The sequence below is a fragment of the Suillus plorans genome (genome assembly GCF_016647745.1).
Source record: "Suillus plorans strain S12 chromosome Unknown HD556scaffold_92, whole genome shotgun sequence".
In the NCBI taxonomy this organism is placed as follows: Eukaryota; Fungi; Basidiomycota; class Agaricomycetes; order Boletales; family Suillaceae; genus Suillus; species Suillus plorans.
Window position 1 is genome coordinate 172638 of NW_024537476.1, and position 21453 is coordinate 194090.

Below are 21453 nucleotides of genomic sequence, written 5' to 3' on the forward strand. Positions count from 1 at the left end.
TGTATCTGAGCCTCACATGTCTGAGATTTGGCATGCAAGGCCTTCACCTCCTCTTGCAATACAGCAATCTCGGCACACATTTTCTCCATAGCTCGGATGTCAGTATCCTGAGCAGCACGGCGCCTTTTGTCTTCTTAGATAGATGATCTATAGATAAACACCTATAAAAACAAATATCTCCATGGTCAGTGATTCAGACAAACACCAATGACTGATAACGTGGTCGTTCATGGGTGGCTAGTTGTATACTACCCAAGGTATGCTCAGCTAAAGGTACTTCTGCAAGATCAGTAAATACAATGATCAATCCAATCTAGGGACTTGACAGAATGGTCAGCCCGACAGTATGCCAATGACCAAAAGAATATATGGGATTCTTCCTCAAGTTCCCCTTCAACAACAGTGCCTTGTAACAACTATACTCCAAACAGAATGGTGCAGAATTACAATGATCAACCCCCTCAGCTTAAAACAGGTAGAATCAAAGGTCAAGACTAGTCAAATGCTTTATTGTAGAACTCTTAGCTCAATATTGAACCTGCTGTCAAGGAACTCTCTTTTGAGTATTCAAACAGACTCAGGAACGGACGTCCTTGGATTTACCACCAAGTCCTCTCTTCAATAGCTAAAGCCTAGCAGGCACAGAATATCTTGGCTCAGTATCACTACTCAGATGAGTGAGGTCAAGCTTCATTATCAATTCCTAAATTCTCCCCACTAAGCTGCTCTGAGTCTTAGGTGGATGTAGAGACAACACAAATATTTTGGAAATATATTTTTGGACAAAGAACACCAAAGGTTGGTGAAAGCAAAAGAAAAAGAAAATAGCAAATAGAATATAACTGTGGCTGTACCTTGCTTGCTGGTTGTTGCACACAGTGAGCTCACAGCTGGTCATTTAGTATGATGAGCTTGCAGTATTACTGTCTCTTGAGAATGTTCCTCTCAGTCTTGAAACAGTTATTGACACTGGTACTGACACTTATCACACCTTACTCACAACTTAGTGTTAGATAGGCTGAAAAACACCCACTAAAAGTGCTGCTATTATTTCAAAAACTGGGGTCATTATACAGTGTATGTCACTCAAAAGCGGCAACTACCGACATCAAAACTTGTAATTCTATCTACACCTTCGGAAATACCTCTTTCGTCTTGAAAACCTTACAAATGGGCTATGTTAGAGTAGTATAGTAAATCTATCAGAATACTTTTTCAAAAAACTTAAGTTTCAAATTTTTCGCTAGCCAAAAGTGAATTTCGAGCGGAGAGTGTCGGAGTTTCCTATTTGGGTATGCGGCATCTGACGGCTGACTCCGCGATTACTCGACGAGAACACCCAAGTTCATCATCAATGTAGGACCGCACCGACGATGTGATTTGTATTTCTTCACGGCAAATTCAGCTTGACGTGCATTAAGACCTTTCCTGGGATATTGTGAGAAGGAACCATGAAGCTGGTTGAGTTACACACCTGTAAGCATCCATATATCTCCAAGATTTTCGATAAAAGGCACGTATTGTCTTGATCGGGCATGCATCAAGAAGCTCTGGTACAATGCGCTTCGCGGTGAGGAATGTTCCATCAGCCGCACTGCGGAAACCTGCGAGAATTTGGTCACATCACAATGAGTCAGCGCTGACAATGTGGCCACACACGAGTTTTTACCCATCCCCAGTACATTTCAATGGGATTCAGCTCGCAGTGAAACTTTGGAAGAAACCAACATTTGTGTCCTGCTGCTTCGATGATGAGTTGTATGTATGGTTTTTCGGCTTTGAAATCTTGCTGATTTGCGAGCATTTTCCGCATGCAACAGTTGACACCCAGAGATTCGCGCACTATGTGCGCATGCAACTCGTCAGGCTCGTCTCCACCCTGCGCTGCTGCCAGTGCCTCACGACGAAGTGTTTCCTGTGCTTCTCGTGACAATTTGCATGTCTGACACTCTCCAACAGCTTTCCCTTTGTTTGCTGCTTTCAGGACTGAAATTAGTCCGCGCTCCTCAAGTACACGCTGCATTCCCTTCGGCTGTCCACGAAATTCGTAATCCGGGTGATCGCGAGGGAGCTCGCATGGAAAATTCATTTTTTGGAGCTTTCCACGAAGTTCTGGATGTGGATTGTCCATCGGAATGTAAGTGTCGTGTATGGTCCTCTGTTTGCCGCCTGGCTTGACATTCATTTCCTTTGCATTCAGTGCGTCCTTTGCGAATGCTCCATGCGCGGATGATTGATCGAAAATGAACTCGGCGACTGCGTTCGGATAGATTCGCTCGAAAATCAAGATCGTATTTTGTATCTTGATGTATACTAAGTATATTCTCAAATTTTGTCCAGGATAATTCACGACGCACTTGTTTCATCAGATTCTCATTTGTCCAGAACCCATCGTGATTTTTTCCAGGGTAAATAATCTCGCGAGAATCTGTGCAACTCAGCTGTTGACCATCAGGCAGTGTGGCGTTTTGATGCAGCTGTTCCTCAGATAGTGTCAGTCTTCCTGTCTGCTCGACAATAAAATCGGAGACATGGATTGCACGCCCTTGGCCCTTCTTTCGAAGTGGCATCTTCCCCTTGGTAACATATACCCGTCGCCGAAGTTCGTTAGCACGGAAAATTGACTCGTCGTGCATAACAGGTACATGTAGTTTCTCTCCAGGCCCGAGAGTTGGTTCCACTGGTTCAAGGTCCTCATCCCGGTAGGTACGACGAAACCTTTGCTCATATCAGTGAAGATGCTGACATTTGAATAACAGGCTTTATACCTTTCATTCACAGCAAACTGTTCTAAAAATTGTTTTCGGTAAGCAACAACATCCTCACGCTCATGACCGTCAACGTAGACACCCTTCTTGACCTCTTTCAGCTCATATCCGAGTTTTGCGAGCCAACGTCGTGCCGAACCCTCAGATATCTGTTGACCATTGAGGTTGAGACCAAGTGATGGGATTATCACCGTGTTTACTTGTTTCATTAAGAGCAGTGGTGTTATCTATAGTCCATATCAGAAAAACTAACCATTGACAGTATCCATTAATTGGTTGACTCACCTCACCATCAGAAAGGACAGTCAAGTAGCGACGCACAGCTTGTGTGATGCGCTCATTATTGAGCAGTGATGGGTGTCCGTGGTGCTTGCCAGCACTCACTGGAGGTAGTGTATGAAAACGAGCAACATATTTGTACAGTGTGCGTATCTTTCGTGCCATGTATGGACCCTTGCCAATGGAGACTGCAACAGCACGACTCGCTTTCATCATGGGTGCTTTAATGCGTGGATTCCGTTTATATTTGTCCCACAACTCGATGAACTGTTTGAGAGTATGCAGATGCACTGATGAGGTGAATGATTTAAATTTCTTCGCTTCGATGATCAGTTTCTTGACAGTATCGATAACAGGAGTTGGCTCTGTGAAGTCATGATTGTCGTCGTCGTCTGCTGTCATGTCCAAGAAAGGATGCGCAGCTTCTTGTTGAATTTCGAAGGTAGGAACCTTGTCGATAGACTCGGAGGTGATGTCGATGTCCGATGTACTGGTTGGTGATGGTTCGGAGGGTGATCCGGACTCATTTTGAGGGTCGTTTGCAGTATCTCTTACTGGAGGCTTCGGGGCCCAGAAAGAGGTGATTGTCGTATTGTTTTTTGCACCCTCTCTCATTTTTCTCTTTCGAAGATAGGTAGATGTTCGTGCTGTGCCACTGTATGTTGGCATAGAGCGTTTGGGCAGTTTCACTAGCTTCGTGTCCCCTGAAAAAACATCCTGATCAAAGTTTCGATGTATGTCAGTGCACTGATTGATATTACTCACTGAACTCATAATGTCTGCCCAGAATTTCTGAGCAGATACTGCTGCCCTCCGTGCACACCCCTCTGCATAATCCACTGTCTCTTCAGCCTCGAACTCAGTCAGTGTCTCAAGTAAGTCGTCTCTACTCTTCCGCTTCTCTCCCGTGGCATGGACCACAATCTCCATAGCTGCTTCATCATCTGACTCGCTCTCGTTATCTGATGCCTCTCCTATATTGCCGTCTATGAGACTGAATGACAATGCTCCATTAAAGTTGGACTCGGAGTCGGCTTCACTTTCGGCATCTGAGACAGGCACATAGTCTGGGTCCAGAAAGACTTCCAAAACATCTTCTATCAGCCCATTGTCAAAGCACCTCGATGACGAAGTATACTGCTGCTTCGCTTGCTTCTGTCTTTTGGTAGGGGGAGGCATTTGACAGCAAAAGTGAACAATTACGTAATCAGGTGAAATTTCGGAAATTTAGATTTACGCTCCTTTTGTCCAGGTTTCCTATCAAAATTTGAATCTAAGTACATATGGATCAAAATTGTGGCCTGGGGAGAGTTGCCGTCCCTTGGTGACATACACTGTACACACACTAAATGTGGCTGTGCTACTAGTATATTCAAGAGTCATCAAGAGTCAAAATGAGTCATAGTGAGTCATAGGGGTATTGTGCTAAGTCATGTGACCTATCCAGCTCCTGATGACAAATCCAGAAAGAGAGTAAGAAATGTTACATGATGTGGATCCTTTGTGTGTCTGTCTTTTCTTTGTTTTGTTTGATGGGTGAAAATGACGCGAGCCTAGTATTTAGGGTTTTACTAATGTTTTTCCAGGACAACATATGTGGAAAATATTTTTCATAGTCACCTAACATGCATGGAATTTTGTCTGGGTCATCACCATGGCTGACTAAGCAAAACTCATTGCAGAATTAAATGTACTAAAATATTCAGGCTGCTCACATACAAACTTGAAAAATAAACAGAAAGGCAAAAAATATTCCCTTAGCCTCAGTCCAACTTTAGATAAAAGGAAAAGGGTTTCATAGTGGTATTCTGGGTATAAGACTCATGGGAGGGTATTAGTTGTCCATGCACTGAACCAGTTTGGTGCAGGTCACCATTCATGATTTGAACCAACTCGGCCATCTTGGTGTTCCGAGTTCAGATGTTGGCCACCTGAGCCTGAAGGTCATTGATGGTATCCTGAACCACTGTGAGGGGCGACAATGAATCAAGTTTCACCTCTAGTGTCATGGCCTGCAAATCCTTCGCAACCGTGTCACTGGACGTGTCAACTTCCATTTCTTCAGCAAATGACGGAGGCGATTGAGTTGGACGAGGAGGTGGCATGAGTGGAATTGCGGCGATGGGAGTGTTCTTTACTGAATAAGGTGGAGGAAGACTCAAGGCATTTTGGGAGCTTACAGCATTGACATCAGCCTGCATCGCCATGCTCCTGGAACTCACAGGCTCAGGGGTGACCATTGCCTTTTGTTCCGCCAACATAGCTTCACTTTGTTGCTGGTCGTGTGTGGCAGTCCTAGTGCTGGCCCTTTTCTGGAGAATACAGTAATGAGACAAACATAAAGATAGAATGACAAAGCTCTATACACCCTATGGCTATATATTATATATAACATTGTACATTTATTGGCCATTCTGACTATCTCAGATCATGGATCACATCACTGGGATGCTATTGCACCAACTTTTAAGGAAATTGGTGGTTGTGAACATGAGTTATGATCATTTTACTGCCGACCATGTCTTGCTACCAAATATCTATATTAGGATCCCATAACCCTATTGGGACAGGCTAGAATCTTATTAGGATGGCTCTATATGTATCATAGTCATGTAACTACATGATCTTGAACCAATTTTGCAATATCTTTGACCAACATGGGTGGATGTAGGGGGAGGAGAAGACATACAGCATCACAAAAAATTATTGGCAATCCAAAACTAATCCTATCATCTTCTGTGACCTTTAAAATGGTGGGGAGAGAGTTGTTTGAGTATTTGCTGATGTTTATGACCTCTGGTGTCCAACCACCCCTGACCACCAGGTGCACCAAGCCCACCACCTCATAAAAAATTCCTGGTGTCTCAAGACTTGGTCCATCATCTTCTGTGGCCTTTAAAAGGGTGGGGAGAAACTTGTTTGGGTGTTTGCTGATGTTTGTGACCTCTGGTGTCCGACTACTCCAAACCTTCAGATGCATCAAGCCCACCACCTCACAAAAAATTCCTATCCTTTTGAAACTTGGTCCATCATTTTTACTGGCCTTTAAAATAGTGGAGAGAAACTTGCTTTCATGTTATCTTCAGTGTAGGACCTCCAGGGCCAGACCACCCCCTGACCTCCAGATGCATCAAGCCCACTGTCTCACAAAAAATTCCTGATCTTTCAAAACTTTATCCATCATCTTCTGTGGCCTTCAAAATGGTGTGGAGAAAGTTGTTTGGTTATTTACTGATGTTTGTGACCTCTGGTGTCAGACCACCTCCGACCCCAGGTGACACAAGCTTACCATCTCATAAAAAATTCCTGGTGTCTCAAAACTTGGTCCATTATCTTCCATGCCCTTTAACATGGTGGGAAGAAACTTGTTTTGCTATTTGCTACAGCATAGGACCTCTGGTGTCAGACCACCCCTGACCCTCAGGTGAACCAAGCTCACCACCTTACAAAAAATTCCTGGTCTTTCAATACTTGGTCCATTATCTTCAGCAAACTTTAAAATGATAGGGAGAAACATGTTTTGCTATTTGCTACAGCATGGGACCTCCAGTGCCAGACCACCCCCTGATCTCCAGGTGTACCAAGCTTACCACCTCACAAAAAATTCCTGGTCCTTCTAAACTTGGTCTATCATCTTGAGAAACATTTAAAATAATGGGGAGAAGCTTTTTTGGATGTGTGTTGATGCATCCCCTATTTTTCACCAGACCAACCCTCTGTTTTTCCCTACACTTTTCCTATGAAGCCCACTGGGATTTAGCATATTCGACCTGACTTTGTTTCTAGCCTTTGGAAATTAAGGACATGTACTCAGGTAAGGGATGCAGAGCATGAGCTGAAGCCAAGCCCTCATAATCCACCCTTTTGAGCATGGTCTTACAGATCCCTGGTGGAAGAGCATCCCTTCATCAACAGATGTACCAAGCTTACCACATCACAAAAAATTCCTAGAGACTCAAAACTTGGTCCATCATCTTCACTAACCTTTAAAATAGCAGAAGGAAACTCGATGGATCTCTGGTGTCAGATCATCCTCTGACATTTAGCTTATGATCTCACAAAAAATTCCTGGTCTCTCACAACTTGGTCCATCATCTTCTGGAGCCTTTAAAATAGTGGGGAGAAAGTTGTGTGGATGTTTTCTACAGTGTAGGACCTCTAGCATCAGATCACCCCTGACCTCCAGATCTACCAAGCTTACTGTCTCATAAAAACTTCATGGTGTCTCAAAAATTGTTCCATCACCTTCCATACCCTTGAAAATAGTGGGGAAAAACTTGTTTGGATGTTTGCTACAGTGTAGGACTTCTGGAGTCAGATCACCCCCTGACCACCAGGTATACCAAGCTTATCACTGCATAAAAAATTCCTGTCCTTTCAAAATTTATCTGTCATCTTCAGTGACCTTGAAAATATTGGGAAGAAATTCCATTTTGTCTCTGCTGATGTTCAGAATATCTGATGTCATGCCATCTCCTGAACTCTAGGTGTACCAAGCTCAATGCCTTGGGAAAAATTCCTGAGATCTCAAATCTTAGTACATCATCTTCTGTGACCTTTAAAATGGTAGGCAGAAACATGTTTTGCAGTTTGCTACAGCATGGGACCTCCGGTACCAGACCAGCTCCTGACCATCATGTATACCAAGCTCATCACCTCACAAAATATTCCTGATGTCTCAACACTTGGTCCATCATCTTCTGTGACCTTGAAAATAGCAGGAAGACACTTGCTTGGCTATTTGCTCCAGTTTGAGATCTTTGGTGTCAGACCATCCCCTGACACCCAGGTGTGCCAAGCTCACCACCTCACAAAAAATTCTTAGTCTTTCCAAACTTGGTCCATCATCTTTTGTAGCCTTTAAAATGGTAATGGAGAACTTGTTTAGATGTTTTATACAGTGTAGGACCTCTGGTGTCAGACCACCTCCCAACCTCTGGGTACACCAAGCTTGTTGACTCACAAACAATATCTAGTGCCTCAAAACTTGGTCCATCATCATCAGTGACCTTGAAAATGCTGGGGAGAAACTTGTTTGGCTGTGTCCTACAGTGTATAATCTCTTGTGTCAGATCATCCTCTGACTGCCGGATACACTAAGCTTATGACTTGATAAAAAATTACTAGTGCCTCAACACTTGGTCAATCATCTCTAGTGGCCTTGGAGATGGTGTGGAGGGAGGCTTGCTTGGGTATTTTTGATGTATAGGATCTCTGGTGTAAAATTATCTCTTCATCACCAGGTGCACTAAGTTTACCTCCTTACAAAAATCTCCTAGTGTCTCAGCACTTGGTCTATCATCTGTGACATTCAAAATGATAAAAAGTCACCATCGACTAAAACTTTATCTGGTTGTATAGAAATGATTCTCAAGCATTATCTTCCATCGCATGACTCTTGGTGGTACATAAGTTTCCCTCTATCCTTGCTTCTCAACTTTATCATCTGCTCTCTTGCAGGGACAGCAGTATACAACCATCTCTCCATCTCTGGTCCTCTATTTTGTTTATCTTGTGCCACCAGTTGCTGTAGGAGTAATATGGTTGTGATGTGTAGAGGCAAAAATTCAGTTTGTATGATTGTCATTCATGTACTGCAAATAATTTATTTCTAATGCCATGTCTGTCATGGTTTCTATATCCACTTTCCAATTTCTGTCTGTTGCTGTTTCTTTCACCACTTAAGATGAATTTTCCTGAGGGGGACTAATGTGGGACCTTTGTTGTCAGACCACCCTCTGATCCTTTAGTGAACCAGGCTTACCACCTCACAAAAAACTCAAAATTTGGCCCATCATCTTCTGCAGCATTCAAAATGGTAGGGAGAAACTTGTTTGTGTAGTTGATGATGTATAGGATCCCTGGTGTCCGACTATCCTCTGACCTTCAGATGCACCAAGCTTACCACATCAGAACAACTTTCTAGTGCCTCAAAACTTGGACCATCATTTTCTGTGGCCTTTAAATTGTGGAAGACACTTGTTTGGATGTTTGCTACAGTATGGGACCTCTGGTGTCAGACAATCTCTGAACTTTCAGGTGCACCAAGCTCACCACCTCATAAGAAATCCCTGGTCTTTTGAAACTAGGTCCATCCTCTTCAGTGACCTTGCAAATGATGGGAGAAGCTTTTTTGGATGTTTGCTCCAGATTATCCCCTCACACCTAGATTAACCAAGCTCAACATCTCACAAAACTTCCTGATGTCTCACAATTGTCATCTTGAAAATGGTGGGGAAAAACTTGTTTGGGTGTTTTCTCTGGCACATGACCTCTGGTGTCAGACTGTCCTGTGACCAGCTCATCACCTTACACAAATTTCCTGGTGTCTCAAACCTTGCTTGGAAATGCATCCAGCTTGTTGCCTCATAGGCTCTTTGGTCCCCCATGTTTTGTGACCTTAAAAATGAATGATTTGGTATATTCCATGCCCAAGTGCTTTGAGGATTCCACAGTTCCATCATTCTGATACTTGATTTATTGTGTTCAGAAAATCAAACTTTGATTAGTACTTACTTATTCTGGACAAGATCTGATGCAAATCACATGTGCATTTTTGGCCACATCCACCATAAGCTTGTCCATCTTAGATATAATCTTTACCTTCAGAGATGCATCGTATCTTCAAGATGCCTGATATAATTTTTATGATCTTGCAGATGGTCTATACTACCATTTCCACAGAAAATTCTGGTAGACTTGGTGCTTTTGCTGGACTGGCCACAACATCCTCGACCATCTCTGAGGCCGTACTTCACCTTCTATGGAAACAGCTATCTTCAGTGGAACCTCTCATTCATCTTCTCCCGGAGGATCTTATTTACAATCACCAAAATTCTAATGGTGGATTTGAGTTGGTGGGTCACCCAATACTGTTGCTGAGCCTGTAGCATGCTGGCAGCTGATGCTTGAAATAGAGGTTTCTCAGGACATTCAAGCCTTCAGATCTGGCAAGGTTCCATTTATATGCACGCAGAGTCAAAGCCATCTGTCCAGAGAAGAAAGCATTGAGATCCCCATACAAGCATGTTTTTCAGAGCCTGTTGGCTTTGCATGGCCGAATCAGATCTTTGGATTCTCTTCTGCCATTTCTCAGCCATGTGGAGCTGAAACACAGGAGAGACTGCCTAATCCAATGTCTGGACAGGCTGCTGCATCCAGGACTGACTACCCTGATACTTCCGCCTCATATGCTCTTTCCTCCCAACATCCAGAATTTATTGCCGCATCTGCAAAATCTGGTCTACATTGCCAACTCATCTGAGACCAGGACTGTTTTAAATTCCCTTTCCCATAGCCTCCCTATCCGGCATCTTACCTTGTCTTATGTGGAACCCACCGTGATGACCTCCATAGCATCTTTATGCCAGCTCACTGTTCTAACCCTTGTCATCATCCCTGGATCATCATCCATGAAGCAGACCTCTCACATTCCAAATCATCACATCCGCACCAAGGTTCTCAGCATCCAGGTAGAACCTGATGAGCGTCCTCCAACATTTGATCATCCAATGGCCACATCCACCGACATAGGATTTCCAGCCATTATATCTCTGTTCTCTAATCACCCCATCACCATGCAAGGACTGAGTATCAATGTACACCAGGAATACTGCTCAGCAGATGCTGTCCTGCATTTCTTTGATGCTCTTATATCTCTCAGGCCAACTGATGATGATGAGGATGCATTGCCAGCTTGGGAGGATCTGGTAGGGTTAAGATTGAAGATGCCATGGAAAGAAGATTTTTTGTCTTGGATGAGAGCATTCTTCAGATTCCAAGTGATGGCTTGGCTGCTTTGCATGTCCTGGTCTATTTGACTGCTCTGGAGCTGGGGGACTTGGGCACTTGTAGGATTGATGACAATGCCTTGCTGAATTTGGCCCTTAGTTTACCGTATCTTCAACATCTCTTCTTGGGCACAAGGCAATTTTGGGAAGAAGCTCCAAGGGCCACTCTATGGGGGATCTCGCACATCCTGTCCTACTGTCATGGTTTGCAGAAGCTGGGTCTGCTGTTCTACTGTGGCTTGGGACAACATCTTCTTGAATCTGCTGCTAGAAACACCCTCATCACAACACTACATGTTGGATTCTCTCCACCACACAGTTCTGTTACTGTAGCAGCATTTTTTGCTCATTCTCTGCCCAACCTGAACTCCATCATGGTGGAGCCTAGAGAATCTCATAGCAAACATGCTCACAGCCGTACAGATCTGACTCTTCCTGATCGTGATGCCAGGATTCAGGAATGGGACAGGATTTTAGAGTTGACCAGAGAGTTTGTGGAACTTTGACATAGTACATCAGCTATCTTGATCTGGACCATTATTACAGAACATGCTAGTGGAGGTAGCGGCAGAAAACAATTTAGAAATATGTCTAGTAGATTTCTATCTCTTCCACCACAGTCAAAGCCCTGCAGAAGTTGGCACTTTGACAAAATGTTTTTTATGAGATAGAATGACAGCAATTGAAGCAGAATCAAGTGAGACAGTTAAAAGTGCAAAAGTCATGCAGATATAAATTGCAAATTGGCTGCATTCTCTAAACAATTCCAGCACCAATGATGGTTACCCCTATACTCTGATGCTAACTGACCTTGCACTCCCTCCAAGCTGACTTTGAAGCTGTGGTGTGTGACATGTTGTGACTTTAGGTGACATTTGCATGAATGCTGATTTCTGTGGGCACCAGATTGCATTAGAAGGAACAGTAACAGACATTTGTCTTACAGGAAGTCCCCATCTTCTGTGACTTTTAAAATGGTGAGAAGAACCTTGGTTGAGTGTTTGTGGATGTATGAAATCTCCAGCATCAGACCATCCCCTAACCATCAGATGTATCTGACCCACCACACCACAAAAAATTCCTGGTGTTTCAAAACTTGGCTCATCATCTTCTGTGACCTTTAAAATGGTAGAGGGAACCTCATTTTGGTGTTTGTGAATGTCTGAAATCTTCAGCATCAGACCATCCTCCAACCACCAGATTGGTATCTGATCCATCACATCACAAAAAAATACCATAGTTCCAAGACTGATCCATTGTCTTTTTGACCTCTGAAATGCTAGAAAGAGACTTGATTCAATGTTTGCTGATGTCTATGCTTTTTGGTATATTAGAGTATACTGCCAAATGTCAATATTTTGGAAAGCAAATATTCTAACCCTAGTCCAACTCTAACTAGTGCAACCACCCCAGAAAGCCCATCTTACTTGTACTGGTTTGGTTCTGACTCAAATGATGATCAATATAATTCTTTCTGTCACAAATTACTGGTAGTCCAAAATTTGGCTCATTTTCTTCTATGACCTCTAAAATGGTGGGGAGACCTCACATGAGTATTTCTTAATGTTGGAATTCTCCAGTGTCAGAGCATCTCCTGACCACCAGATGTATCTGACCCACCACACCATAAAAATTCCTGGTGTTTTCAAAACTTAGTCATCATCTTCTATGACCTTCAAAATGGTGGAGAGAACCTCACATGAGTATTTCTTAATGTTAGAATTCTCCAGTGTCAGACTATCTCCTGACCCACCACATCACAAAAATTTCCCGGTGTTTCAAAACTTAGTCCATCATCTTCTGAGACCTTTAAAATGGTAGAAAACACCTTGGTTGGATGTCTGCTGATATCTAGCATCTCTGGTCTCCGACCATCCTCCAACCACCACATAATACAGCCAGCCCACCACCTTATAAAAAAACTTCCTGTATTTCAAAAATTGGCTTCTCATATTCTGTGACTTTTAAAATAGTGAGGAGAAGCTTGGATGGTTATTTCTTGATATCGATCTCAGACCACCCCCTGACCACCACATATAGCTAGCCCACATGGAACAAAAAAATCTTCGGTGTTTCAAAACTTAGTCTGCCATCTTCTGTGACCTTAGAAATGGTGGGGAGAGCCTTGTTGGATGTTTGCTGATTGAGTCTTAACTTTCTGATATCAGACCATCTCCTTACTATAATAGATATCCAGTCCACCACACCACAAAAAATTCCTTGTGTTTCAAAACTTGATCCATCATCTTCTGTGACCTTGATAATGGTGAGGAGAATCTTGGTTAGATGTTTGCTGAAGTCTGGCATCTCTGATGTCATATCACCTCCCAACCACCAGACTGGTATCTGATCCATTATATTACAAAAAATCTCAGGGTTCCAAGACTTGGTCCATTGTCTTTTTTGGCCTCTGAAATGCTAGAAAGAGGCTTGGTTCAGTTTTTGCTGATGTCTATGCTCTGTCTATGCTCTCTGGTATATTGTGGTATACTGGCAAGTGTCTATATTTTGGAAGCAAATATTCTAACTCTAGCCCTACTAAATTAGTGCAAGTAAGATGGATATGGTCAGCTAGATTCCTAAAGCACCTAGCAGAGGCTGATAAACTTCCTCAAGACTCCAAAATAGAGTTCAAAGTTCTGTTTGACCTTTATGAATGATGCAAGTGATTCAGATTCAAATTCAGCATTCATTGTGATAGTGACAGTTAGCTAGCACTTTGTATTTCAATCCTTACAACCAGTATTTTGGACAGGCAGGACATTGGTAATAGGTGGTATTGGCCAAATTTTTTGTGGGGGCAATCCATCTGGTATCAATCTGATCCATCTGCATGATCCAGTCATCAGGCAGATGATGTCCTTCATTCACCAACTGGTTGTACCATTGGCGTGCCTGATGTATTCCCCATCCATTACCAAACACTCCAGCTGTGATACCACGTTCAACCGGACAGCAAATGATGCTTTGAAAAGTTGGTCTACTTTGTGATGAGCTTGGACTTCAGTAGGGTGGCAAGTGAGATTTGATAGACCCCAATGGTGAAAGTGCATCAAGACATCTGATATGATACCACCAGTTGCAATTTGAGCAGAACCGTTGGATCTCCTTGTCTGGACTGTAGGGTTTGTTGCAAGTTGAGATGCATGACAAGTGAATTGAATCATCCTATCATCAAATGTAAATCAATGGTGTTTCAAACCTCAAACTTAAAGCTGAATACAGACCTGCAGTTTGGGTGGTGAAGAGCTTGCAGACCAACGGTGTATAGACCATCCCAAGGTTTTAGCACCCCAGATATCTCATCAAACTTGACTACCTCTGTGACATCTTTTAAGAAATCAGCCTGATCAGTTTCTGCCATCAGTAAAAAAACCAAATATTTGTGTCCTCACCAGCTAACACTGCAGCCTCCATCCACTCGGATAAATCTGATTCCAATAGCTCTTGGCTTCCTATGCAAAAGAATCTTGAATCTATTGAGAAGCCTTTTTGAATGATGGCTCTTGAAAGTCTGCACTCCAGTACCATCTGATTTTGACCCAAAAAGGCTGTAAAAAAACCAATTGTACATTCAACAGAAATGCCATGATAGGTCAGCTGTTTGTGAGCACGGACCTGTGAAGCTTTTGCACGCTTGTCCACCCGTAGAGATTCGATTTTCCATACCATAGATCACTTTCATCCACCCCCCTACGCCCTTTCTGATAGGCATACACTGCAACACTACATGTAACATGGTTTGGATGAATTACATTGACATCAATCCAAGAAAGGTACTTCAGAAGAAACACACCTTGGACCCACTTCATATCCATATTTTGTCTCCATATCTTCAGCTGACATGGCATAAACTTGATTATTTTCACTGGATCAGAAACAAATTATCAAAGTACAAAAGGATGCTCACTGATTGCATGTGTAGTTGGCAAGGCATCAAATTGCCGTTGACTCATCCCCTTGGGTAGCACTGGCATCTTGCTCTAGTACACTGCCCACTGAACTGGCAGATAATGGTCTGGAGTATGTGCTACTTAAATCTCAGATATATATGATTAAAGTTTTGGTCAAATGAAGTCAGACAAGTAAGTTAGGGCTCGTGCACAACCAACCAACATGTGACACTGTGTGATCCAACGTGACCAATGCCAGTATGCAGTGATAGTATGTGATCCAAAAGAATAAGAGGTTTGTGTGATTGTATGTATCATAGTATCTATGTAGTTATATCTAATCAATGAACTCAGAAATGTTGTATATGCTAGGCATGATAGATGATATGAAATGATAGGTGAATGATACTGTTGAAGTGAGGCTAAGGAATAAGTCCCAGCATTGTGGAAAGAACAGCTATATTAATAATACCTAAGGAAACAAGGTCTACAAGTGAAATACAGTGAGAAATGAGACAGCGTGCAAGTTGAAAAATAATACATACCTCAGCATTGCGGAGAGAACAAGCTGAGGTATAAACAATGTGAAACAAGGAGGTTATAAGCTAAAGTAAAAAGTCTCGTGTAACAAAGACCAAATAAGATGTGATGATAATGTTGACTTCCAACAGATACTAGTATTAAAGTCCAGCTTTCTTGAGCTCAGCAAGGATAGTGTAAGGGAGAAACTTAATCACCTCTGTATTTTTGCTTGCCCTCCTTGTAGCACATTCACTGAAATTCTTCAGGTCACTGGTGTATTGTACAGTCTGTGGTGCAGTAGTCTGATGACAGAGGTGAAGTATTACCTTTTTTGTAGTGTTACCTCCTATATTTCATTTCCAAGCCCATAAGACTGATTTTTCTAATGGCACTCGCAATCCTCAATTTTTCAAAAATCCAGCCCCACAGAGTTGTTCTACATACAAATACAAAGACTGTGAAATTCCTTTTGCAAAAAAAGTGACATTTGCAATGGCCACTAGCTGTACACTCCAAAGTCATGCAAAAGTCACCCTTGGTCATGTGATGTTAGTGGGATGTGCATGAGCACTACCTTATGTAATATCTGAGTCTAACTTTCTTATCAACTGAATCTGTGATATCAGATCAGGACAGAAATTTGGGTGCATATCTTTCTACCTTTTGGTACCCTGACCACTTATTCAAGACCACCCACATTTATTAGTTCAGATCATCCAGGCATCTACAAATTCACCACTACCACCACCAATCTGGCATGCCTAAATCCTCATCCTCTTCATTGCAGCACACTTCAAGGTGGCTAAATATGGACCTGTCTTCTGATTCTGATGACATTGATCATATCTCAAACAACACAGAATCTGGTGTGTCATCTGCTTCTATTGTATTCACACATAAAGTTGAACTAAATACAATGTGCCTTGTCTGCAGCATTCATGGCTATGACTTATAAGCCAGTTCAGAGTGCATGGCTTCAGTTGCAGCTGTCATCAGACCAAAGCTCAGAAATGTCATCTGATGCTGGTCCTGGAAAACGGCCTTCTATTCTACAGGCATCTAAGAAATCCAACAGTGAAATGCAGCAGTCAAGTGCTATAGATGATGATTTATCAGACATTCTGAGAGGATATATTCAAAAACATGAGATGTCATCTGGCACTGATTCACAGGAAGATGATCATGACAGTCCTATGGATGATTATCAACCTGGGAGCTCAGAGGAATGTGGTCCCTCATGGACAAGATCTGGTCTGGCTGAAGATCTTGTCACTCCAGAGCTTCAAGATGAGATTAAGGCACCAGGTGAATGACTCTGAGATCATTAGACTCTGAACCTCTAACTGAAAGCTATATCAGATAATGATCCTATGTTGAACTTGGCACGACCATCCCTGTGGATTCCAGCTTTTCAGCAGCTTCAGACATTAAACCCCCAGATGTCAATTGGTGGCGCGGTTCTCAATTTCTTCCTGATGACCAAGTGGTACCCAACTCATGGGAAAGGTCCTTTGCGGTATGCTGATATGGTGGCTGTGGCTTCACCATTAGTGAACAACATAGGTCAAATGCCAAACTTGGATGAAATCCAGACTTTTCAGCAAAGACACTTCATGTCTTCTTCTCTAGAACATCCTGCTGCTCAAGTTGGTTTCATCTTGACTACATCACAGCATTACTGTGTGGTAATCTTTGACTACTGCAAGCAACGAGCTCATATTTTGGGGCGGCATACCATTATTTCAGACACTGCACCTGGAATCAGTCTCCAAAGCAACTGGGAGGAATGGCAGGGTCCAGAATACTGGAAACGTGTGGCCATGTTGCACAACTGGCCTCATGGAGATGTCTCTGCTGTACATGTTTATGAAGATCCTAGATTCCGCCTACCACAGAAGATAGATTGCGATTGTGGACCGGTCTCAAGTTCTATTCTGGAGCATTTTCTAGAGAATGGGCTGGCCTACCATCTGGATGGAAGTCTGCAGAGGCCAACCATACCTTGTGGACACACCACTCGCCTTAGAATGTTTGAGATGGTGAAACTCAGCTGTAGAAGAGAGTGGAGCCATTACTTGTATCTGGGCAGCCACCTGCCAGATGATTGGGATCCAACAGATCATATCTCTCGGGAAATCGTGGACAAGAGATTAGAAGAATCCATCCAGAGACAAAATAACCAGGCTATCATCACCAAACTTGCCACCATGTTATACAACTGTCCTGACTGTTGTTCCACCAGTCTTTCACAGGATCCTAATGAAACCCAAAATGATAATAGTCTGGATTCTGATCCTGAAGATACCAACCCCATCACAAATCTGGCCCACAGTAACAAGATGTCACAGAATTTAAAGCAACTCTTGGATTTCCACTCATTGACTGCCACCCATCTCCGTGATACCTCCACTATGCCATCCAGGTGGCTCCCTTTTGATGCAGGATTTGATCAGTACTGGGGTGGACCTACCCTAGAGTCTATGAGACCCATCATGGATGCTGGTCAGATCTGGTCCTCCTCACGCAATGCTTGGATCAGTGCTCTTGGATCAGCCATGCTCTTCAGAGACTATGGTTTCAGGCTTTTCCCTAGCTTCTACCAGATGTTCTGGTTGGGTCCTCCAGTAGACCCCCTAGATCACATGATGACTGTTGGAGTCTCTGACACTTATGATCCCAGTCAGCAGGTCAGTTTCTGGAGATCAAAAAGCTATGGCCTGTCACGCAGCTCCCTCTTTGCAGATAAGAGAGTGGTTGTTCCAAGTGATGTCCGTATCATGGGAGCATCTGAGATGTTGCTAGATGCCCAGCGCTTGGCCTCACACAACACTGGAGTATATGAGAGTCTATTTGTTTATGGAGCTGATCCCATAGGAAGCCAGCGGATTATACTGGACCTAGAGCTGGACCTCCAATTTCCTAGGAAAATCACCATATCTGTAGACATTGACAGCTACATCTGGGTCACCCATGACTTTCGTCCAGCTCTCAGCATGGGAATCTACTTGGCTCCAGTGATTGACCAGCAAGTCCCTATCCACAAGCATAATCATATTTATGTCGACATTCTCATGCCCCAAAGCACAGAAGACCAGGGTTTAGATGGTACTCAAAGGGAGGAGTGGTGGACCAAGTCTATCCCTTTGAGCTCTATACCTCATGTGCCATTTGGAGTGTTGAGCACTGCAAATCATACCTCCAATCTTCTCCTCTGTTTTCCCCGCATGATTCATAACCGTGTCAACTCCTCCAGACGTGCAACAAGAATTCCATTAGATGTCATTGATTTGTTCTGGAATGAGGTGGTGCTGCCTTCTATATCACTGGAGGCACCCACTTCTTCTCTTCCTTATGTGGATACCACAGTGCATGAGATTCGTTACAAATCACGCAAAGGTGGCTCCAGTCGAAGACCCAAGGCCATCCCCTTCTCCCAAGTGGCATTCAAGAAAATTCAAAAACACATGAGGACCCTGGTGGATCAGTCCCCTATGTTGGCATCATATGGATCCTTTTTCTTTGTTTTAGAAGGCAAGGGCATCAAACTCTGGACAAAAGATGGACAGGATGGCAGATACACCTCTCCATACGAGGCTTTAAAAGCAAATTTCTCCAACTTGGATTGGGATTACATGATGGATAGGACCCATGGAGAACTCTACTTGGATGTGGGTGCAAGCTTCAACCCTACAGGAAACTTTGTAGGCCTTTGGAGGCTTGATGCATTGCAGGCTTCTTTTCAGGAGGGAGGTTTCAAAAAAGGCACTACTCATCATACTGGCACTCTGGGTCGGTATGGAGGCATTCAGGCAGAGATGACCCTGAAACATGCATATCACAGTCAAATCTGCTTCCGATCTGCATATCAGCTGTGCTATGAGGCCATCAGACCCAACAATAATGAACCCAAGTTTGTTTCTGATAAGGACGCCTACAATCTTACAGAGGGGTATCTGAAAGAATGCCAATGGATTCATGAAATCTACAATGGAGGGCCATCCCATCGGGGTTATGGATGTCGTGATGAATATAGGATGAGTGGGCAAGCAGCCCTGGAGGTTCTTCCCCAGTTGAAAGAAAGGGTAAGTCTCTGATGTCTATCTATCTATTTCACTAGATTGATCATGGACCATAATCAGGCTGAAGCTTTTCTGAAGTCCCAACCTATTCTTTGGATTTCTTCACATGTCTGGTTTGGCCTCATGGACAGCAGGTTGGAGGGCTTGAGACGGGCCCAAAAAACATTAAAAACAGAAAACCCTCCCAACTATGGCACCAAAACCAGCATCTTGTGTCACCTGCTGCGCTGCTTGAATTCTACTCCTATCGTGATGGATCCTCATCTGTGTCAGTCCCTCAAAAGCCTGGATGTTGAAAGAGTTTGTGACCGTGATGGCATGCTCTTTCTCTATGACCTGGATAATCAGATCATTCCAGAAGACAGTGCAGATGTCCGCAAGACCATGGGTGCCAATGTAAAAAGTCGGCGCAAGACCCTAGCCCTGCCAAATCCCATCACAGATTCAGATGACTGGCCTATTGGCCCAGAACCCAGCTGGAAGGATGTGGTGAAGATGATTGAGCAACACCCTCAACTTCTGATGAGGCATTGGATTTATGACTCCATCTGGGATCCAGGAGATTCAGATGTAGGCCTATTATTTGTCCAATTCACTCGGGAGTTTTGGTTGCAGCTGGGTAGAACCCAGACCACCAATGAATTTGCTGATGCTGTCACCACCAACAATAGGATCTGTGACACTTTGGAGGAAGCCATGACCTGCTGGTCCTTGGATCGTGTCAATAAATGGATCATCTCCATCAAATTCCAGGCATGTAGTGCTGGACTAGAAGGAGACAAGCCTGGTCGTCCACATCTCTCATTTGTCCAGAGACGTACCACATTTTTTCCTGACAGAGATGCTGCTCCATTGCAGTCATCAAAATGGAAGACTTATTGGACAGAGGGTTACATTTCACAATATCATGAGCTGTGCTCTCAGCTATCTGAAGCCCAGTGGCAGCATCTCCAAGATCGGTTGGATATACTGTTTGCCAATATTCAATGTCTTCCTGATGCCAACAAACCTACTGCCAAAAGTCCAGGCTCCACTTGGACATTGGCTTGTGACCAGGACAGTATCAAGATAGTCACCAACCCATGCTTCTACCGCATACAAAAAGTTGGAGGACAAAAGCGCACCATCAAGAGGCCTGCTGTCATCAAGAGAGCTCAGGACTTTCGTGCTGAAGTCATGAGAATGCAAGGACGGGATCCTCGGAGAAATCAACCAGAGCATCCAAGGAAGGCCCATATCGATCGCAGGTCAGCCAAGGTCAAGCGTGCTAGAAAGCCACCAACCAGGCAGATCAAAGTAGGATCAAATCACTCAATATACTAGAGATGACTAATGCCCTTATCATCAGAAAAATGTCAATAATCAAAAGACACTGGCACAACATAGTAATGCTTCCAGTCCCAAGAGAAGCTCCATAAGGATACAGGAAGATGAAAATGAAGGTGAAGGTGACACCAATCAGAACAAGAATGATAGTCATGACTACAATGTCTGTGGCTCTGAGACAAATGCATTGTTTGACAAGGGGGACAGAGATGATCAGGCAGAAGATGATGATGATGATTCTGAGATGAATTCATTATTTGACTATGATGGAGGCACAGAGGGAGGCAATGAGGAGGATAGAGACTCTGATAGTAGCGACTATTAAAATCAACAAAGTTGCCTTCAGACTTTGTGTGATTGCAGAGCAACAAGTATAGAAAGCAAGGGTGATCAGCTTTAAATTAACTCTTGGTCTAGCATATTTGTTTGGCTTTTATGTGCCAAATCTGATGATCATCCCCAACCTGTGCTTGAGAGAGCTGATGTTTATGTATAGGATATCTAATTACTCCTCAAATTGTAAGTACAACAAGACTTATTAGAAAAGTTACCAGTAAACTAATATATGTGTCAATAAGCAGGAAATGCGACTTGCATGTCAAGGGGGTAGAAACATGGTGAGCTGAGAAGGACAAGGGAGTCTTCTTGCTTCACCACCTCAGGAAAAATTCTGAAAAGACATGCTTTTTGGATCTCCAGTGCATCTGTAGCTGTCCAGTCATTGTCTTGTATTGAGTGAGAATACCCTTACTGAATCCTAGCCTGAACTTTTCTTTTTTACATTTGACTCAAAAGG

The 21453-nt window shown here is 43.3% G+C and overlaps 4 protein-coding genes across 4 annotated transcripts; 2 read left to right on the forward strand and 2 right to left on the reverse strand.

Annotated features, from left to right (window-relative positions):
• Positions 1–4963: 4963 nt before the first annotated feature.
• On the reverse strand, positions 4964–6399 carry HD556DRAFT_1313496 (uncharacterized protein; the record flags this gene model as incomplete). Its single annotated transcript, XM_041300798.1, has 4 exons — positions 4964–5179; positions 5270–5359; positions 5737–6015; positions 6337–6399. The coding sequence occupies 4 exons, from the start codon at positions 6397–6399 to the stop codon at positions 4964–4966; spliced, it is 648 nt and encodes a 215-aa protein (XP_041153931.1).
• A 3277-nt stretch (positions 6400–9676) lies between these two features.
• Positions 9677–11343, forward strand: HD556DRAFT_1449729 (uncharacterized protein; the record flags this gene model as incomplete). Its single annotated transcript, XM_041307638.1, has 3 exons — positions 9677–9904; positions 9965–10756; positions 10822–11343. The coding sequence occupies 3 exons, from the start codon at positions 9677–9679 to the stop codon at positions 11341–11343; spliced, it is 1542 nt and encodes a 513-aa protein (XP_041153932.1).
• Positions 11344–13704: 2361 nt separating this feature from the next.
• On the reverse strand, positions 13705–14683 carry HD556DRAFT_1313497 (uncharacterized protein; the record flags this gene model as incomplete). The annotated part of the gene is made up of 6 exons (XM_041300799.1): positions 13705–14005; positions 14065–14167; positions 14233–14292; positions 14366–14388; positions 14456–14563; positions 14634–14683. The coding sequence occupies 6 exons, from the start codon at positions 14681–14683 to the stop codon at positions 13705–13707; spliced, it is 645 nt and encodes a 214-aa protein (XP_041153933.1).
• A 2137-nt stretch (positions 14684–16820) lies between these two features.
• On the forward strand, positions 16821–20654 carry HD556DRAFT_1248257 (uncharacterized protein; the record flags this gene model as incomplete). Its single annotated transcript, XM_041298759.1, has 2 exons — positions 16821–19334; positions 19392–20654. 2 exons carry the CDS (start codon positions 16821–16823, stop codon positions 20652–20654), a joined length of 3777 nt encoding a protein of 1258 aa, XP_041153934.1.
• Between the last annotated feature and the right edge of the window lie 799 nt (positions 20655–21453).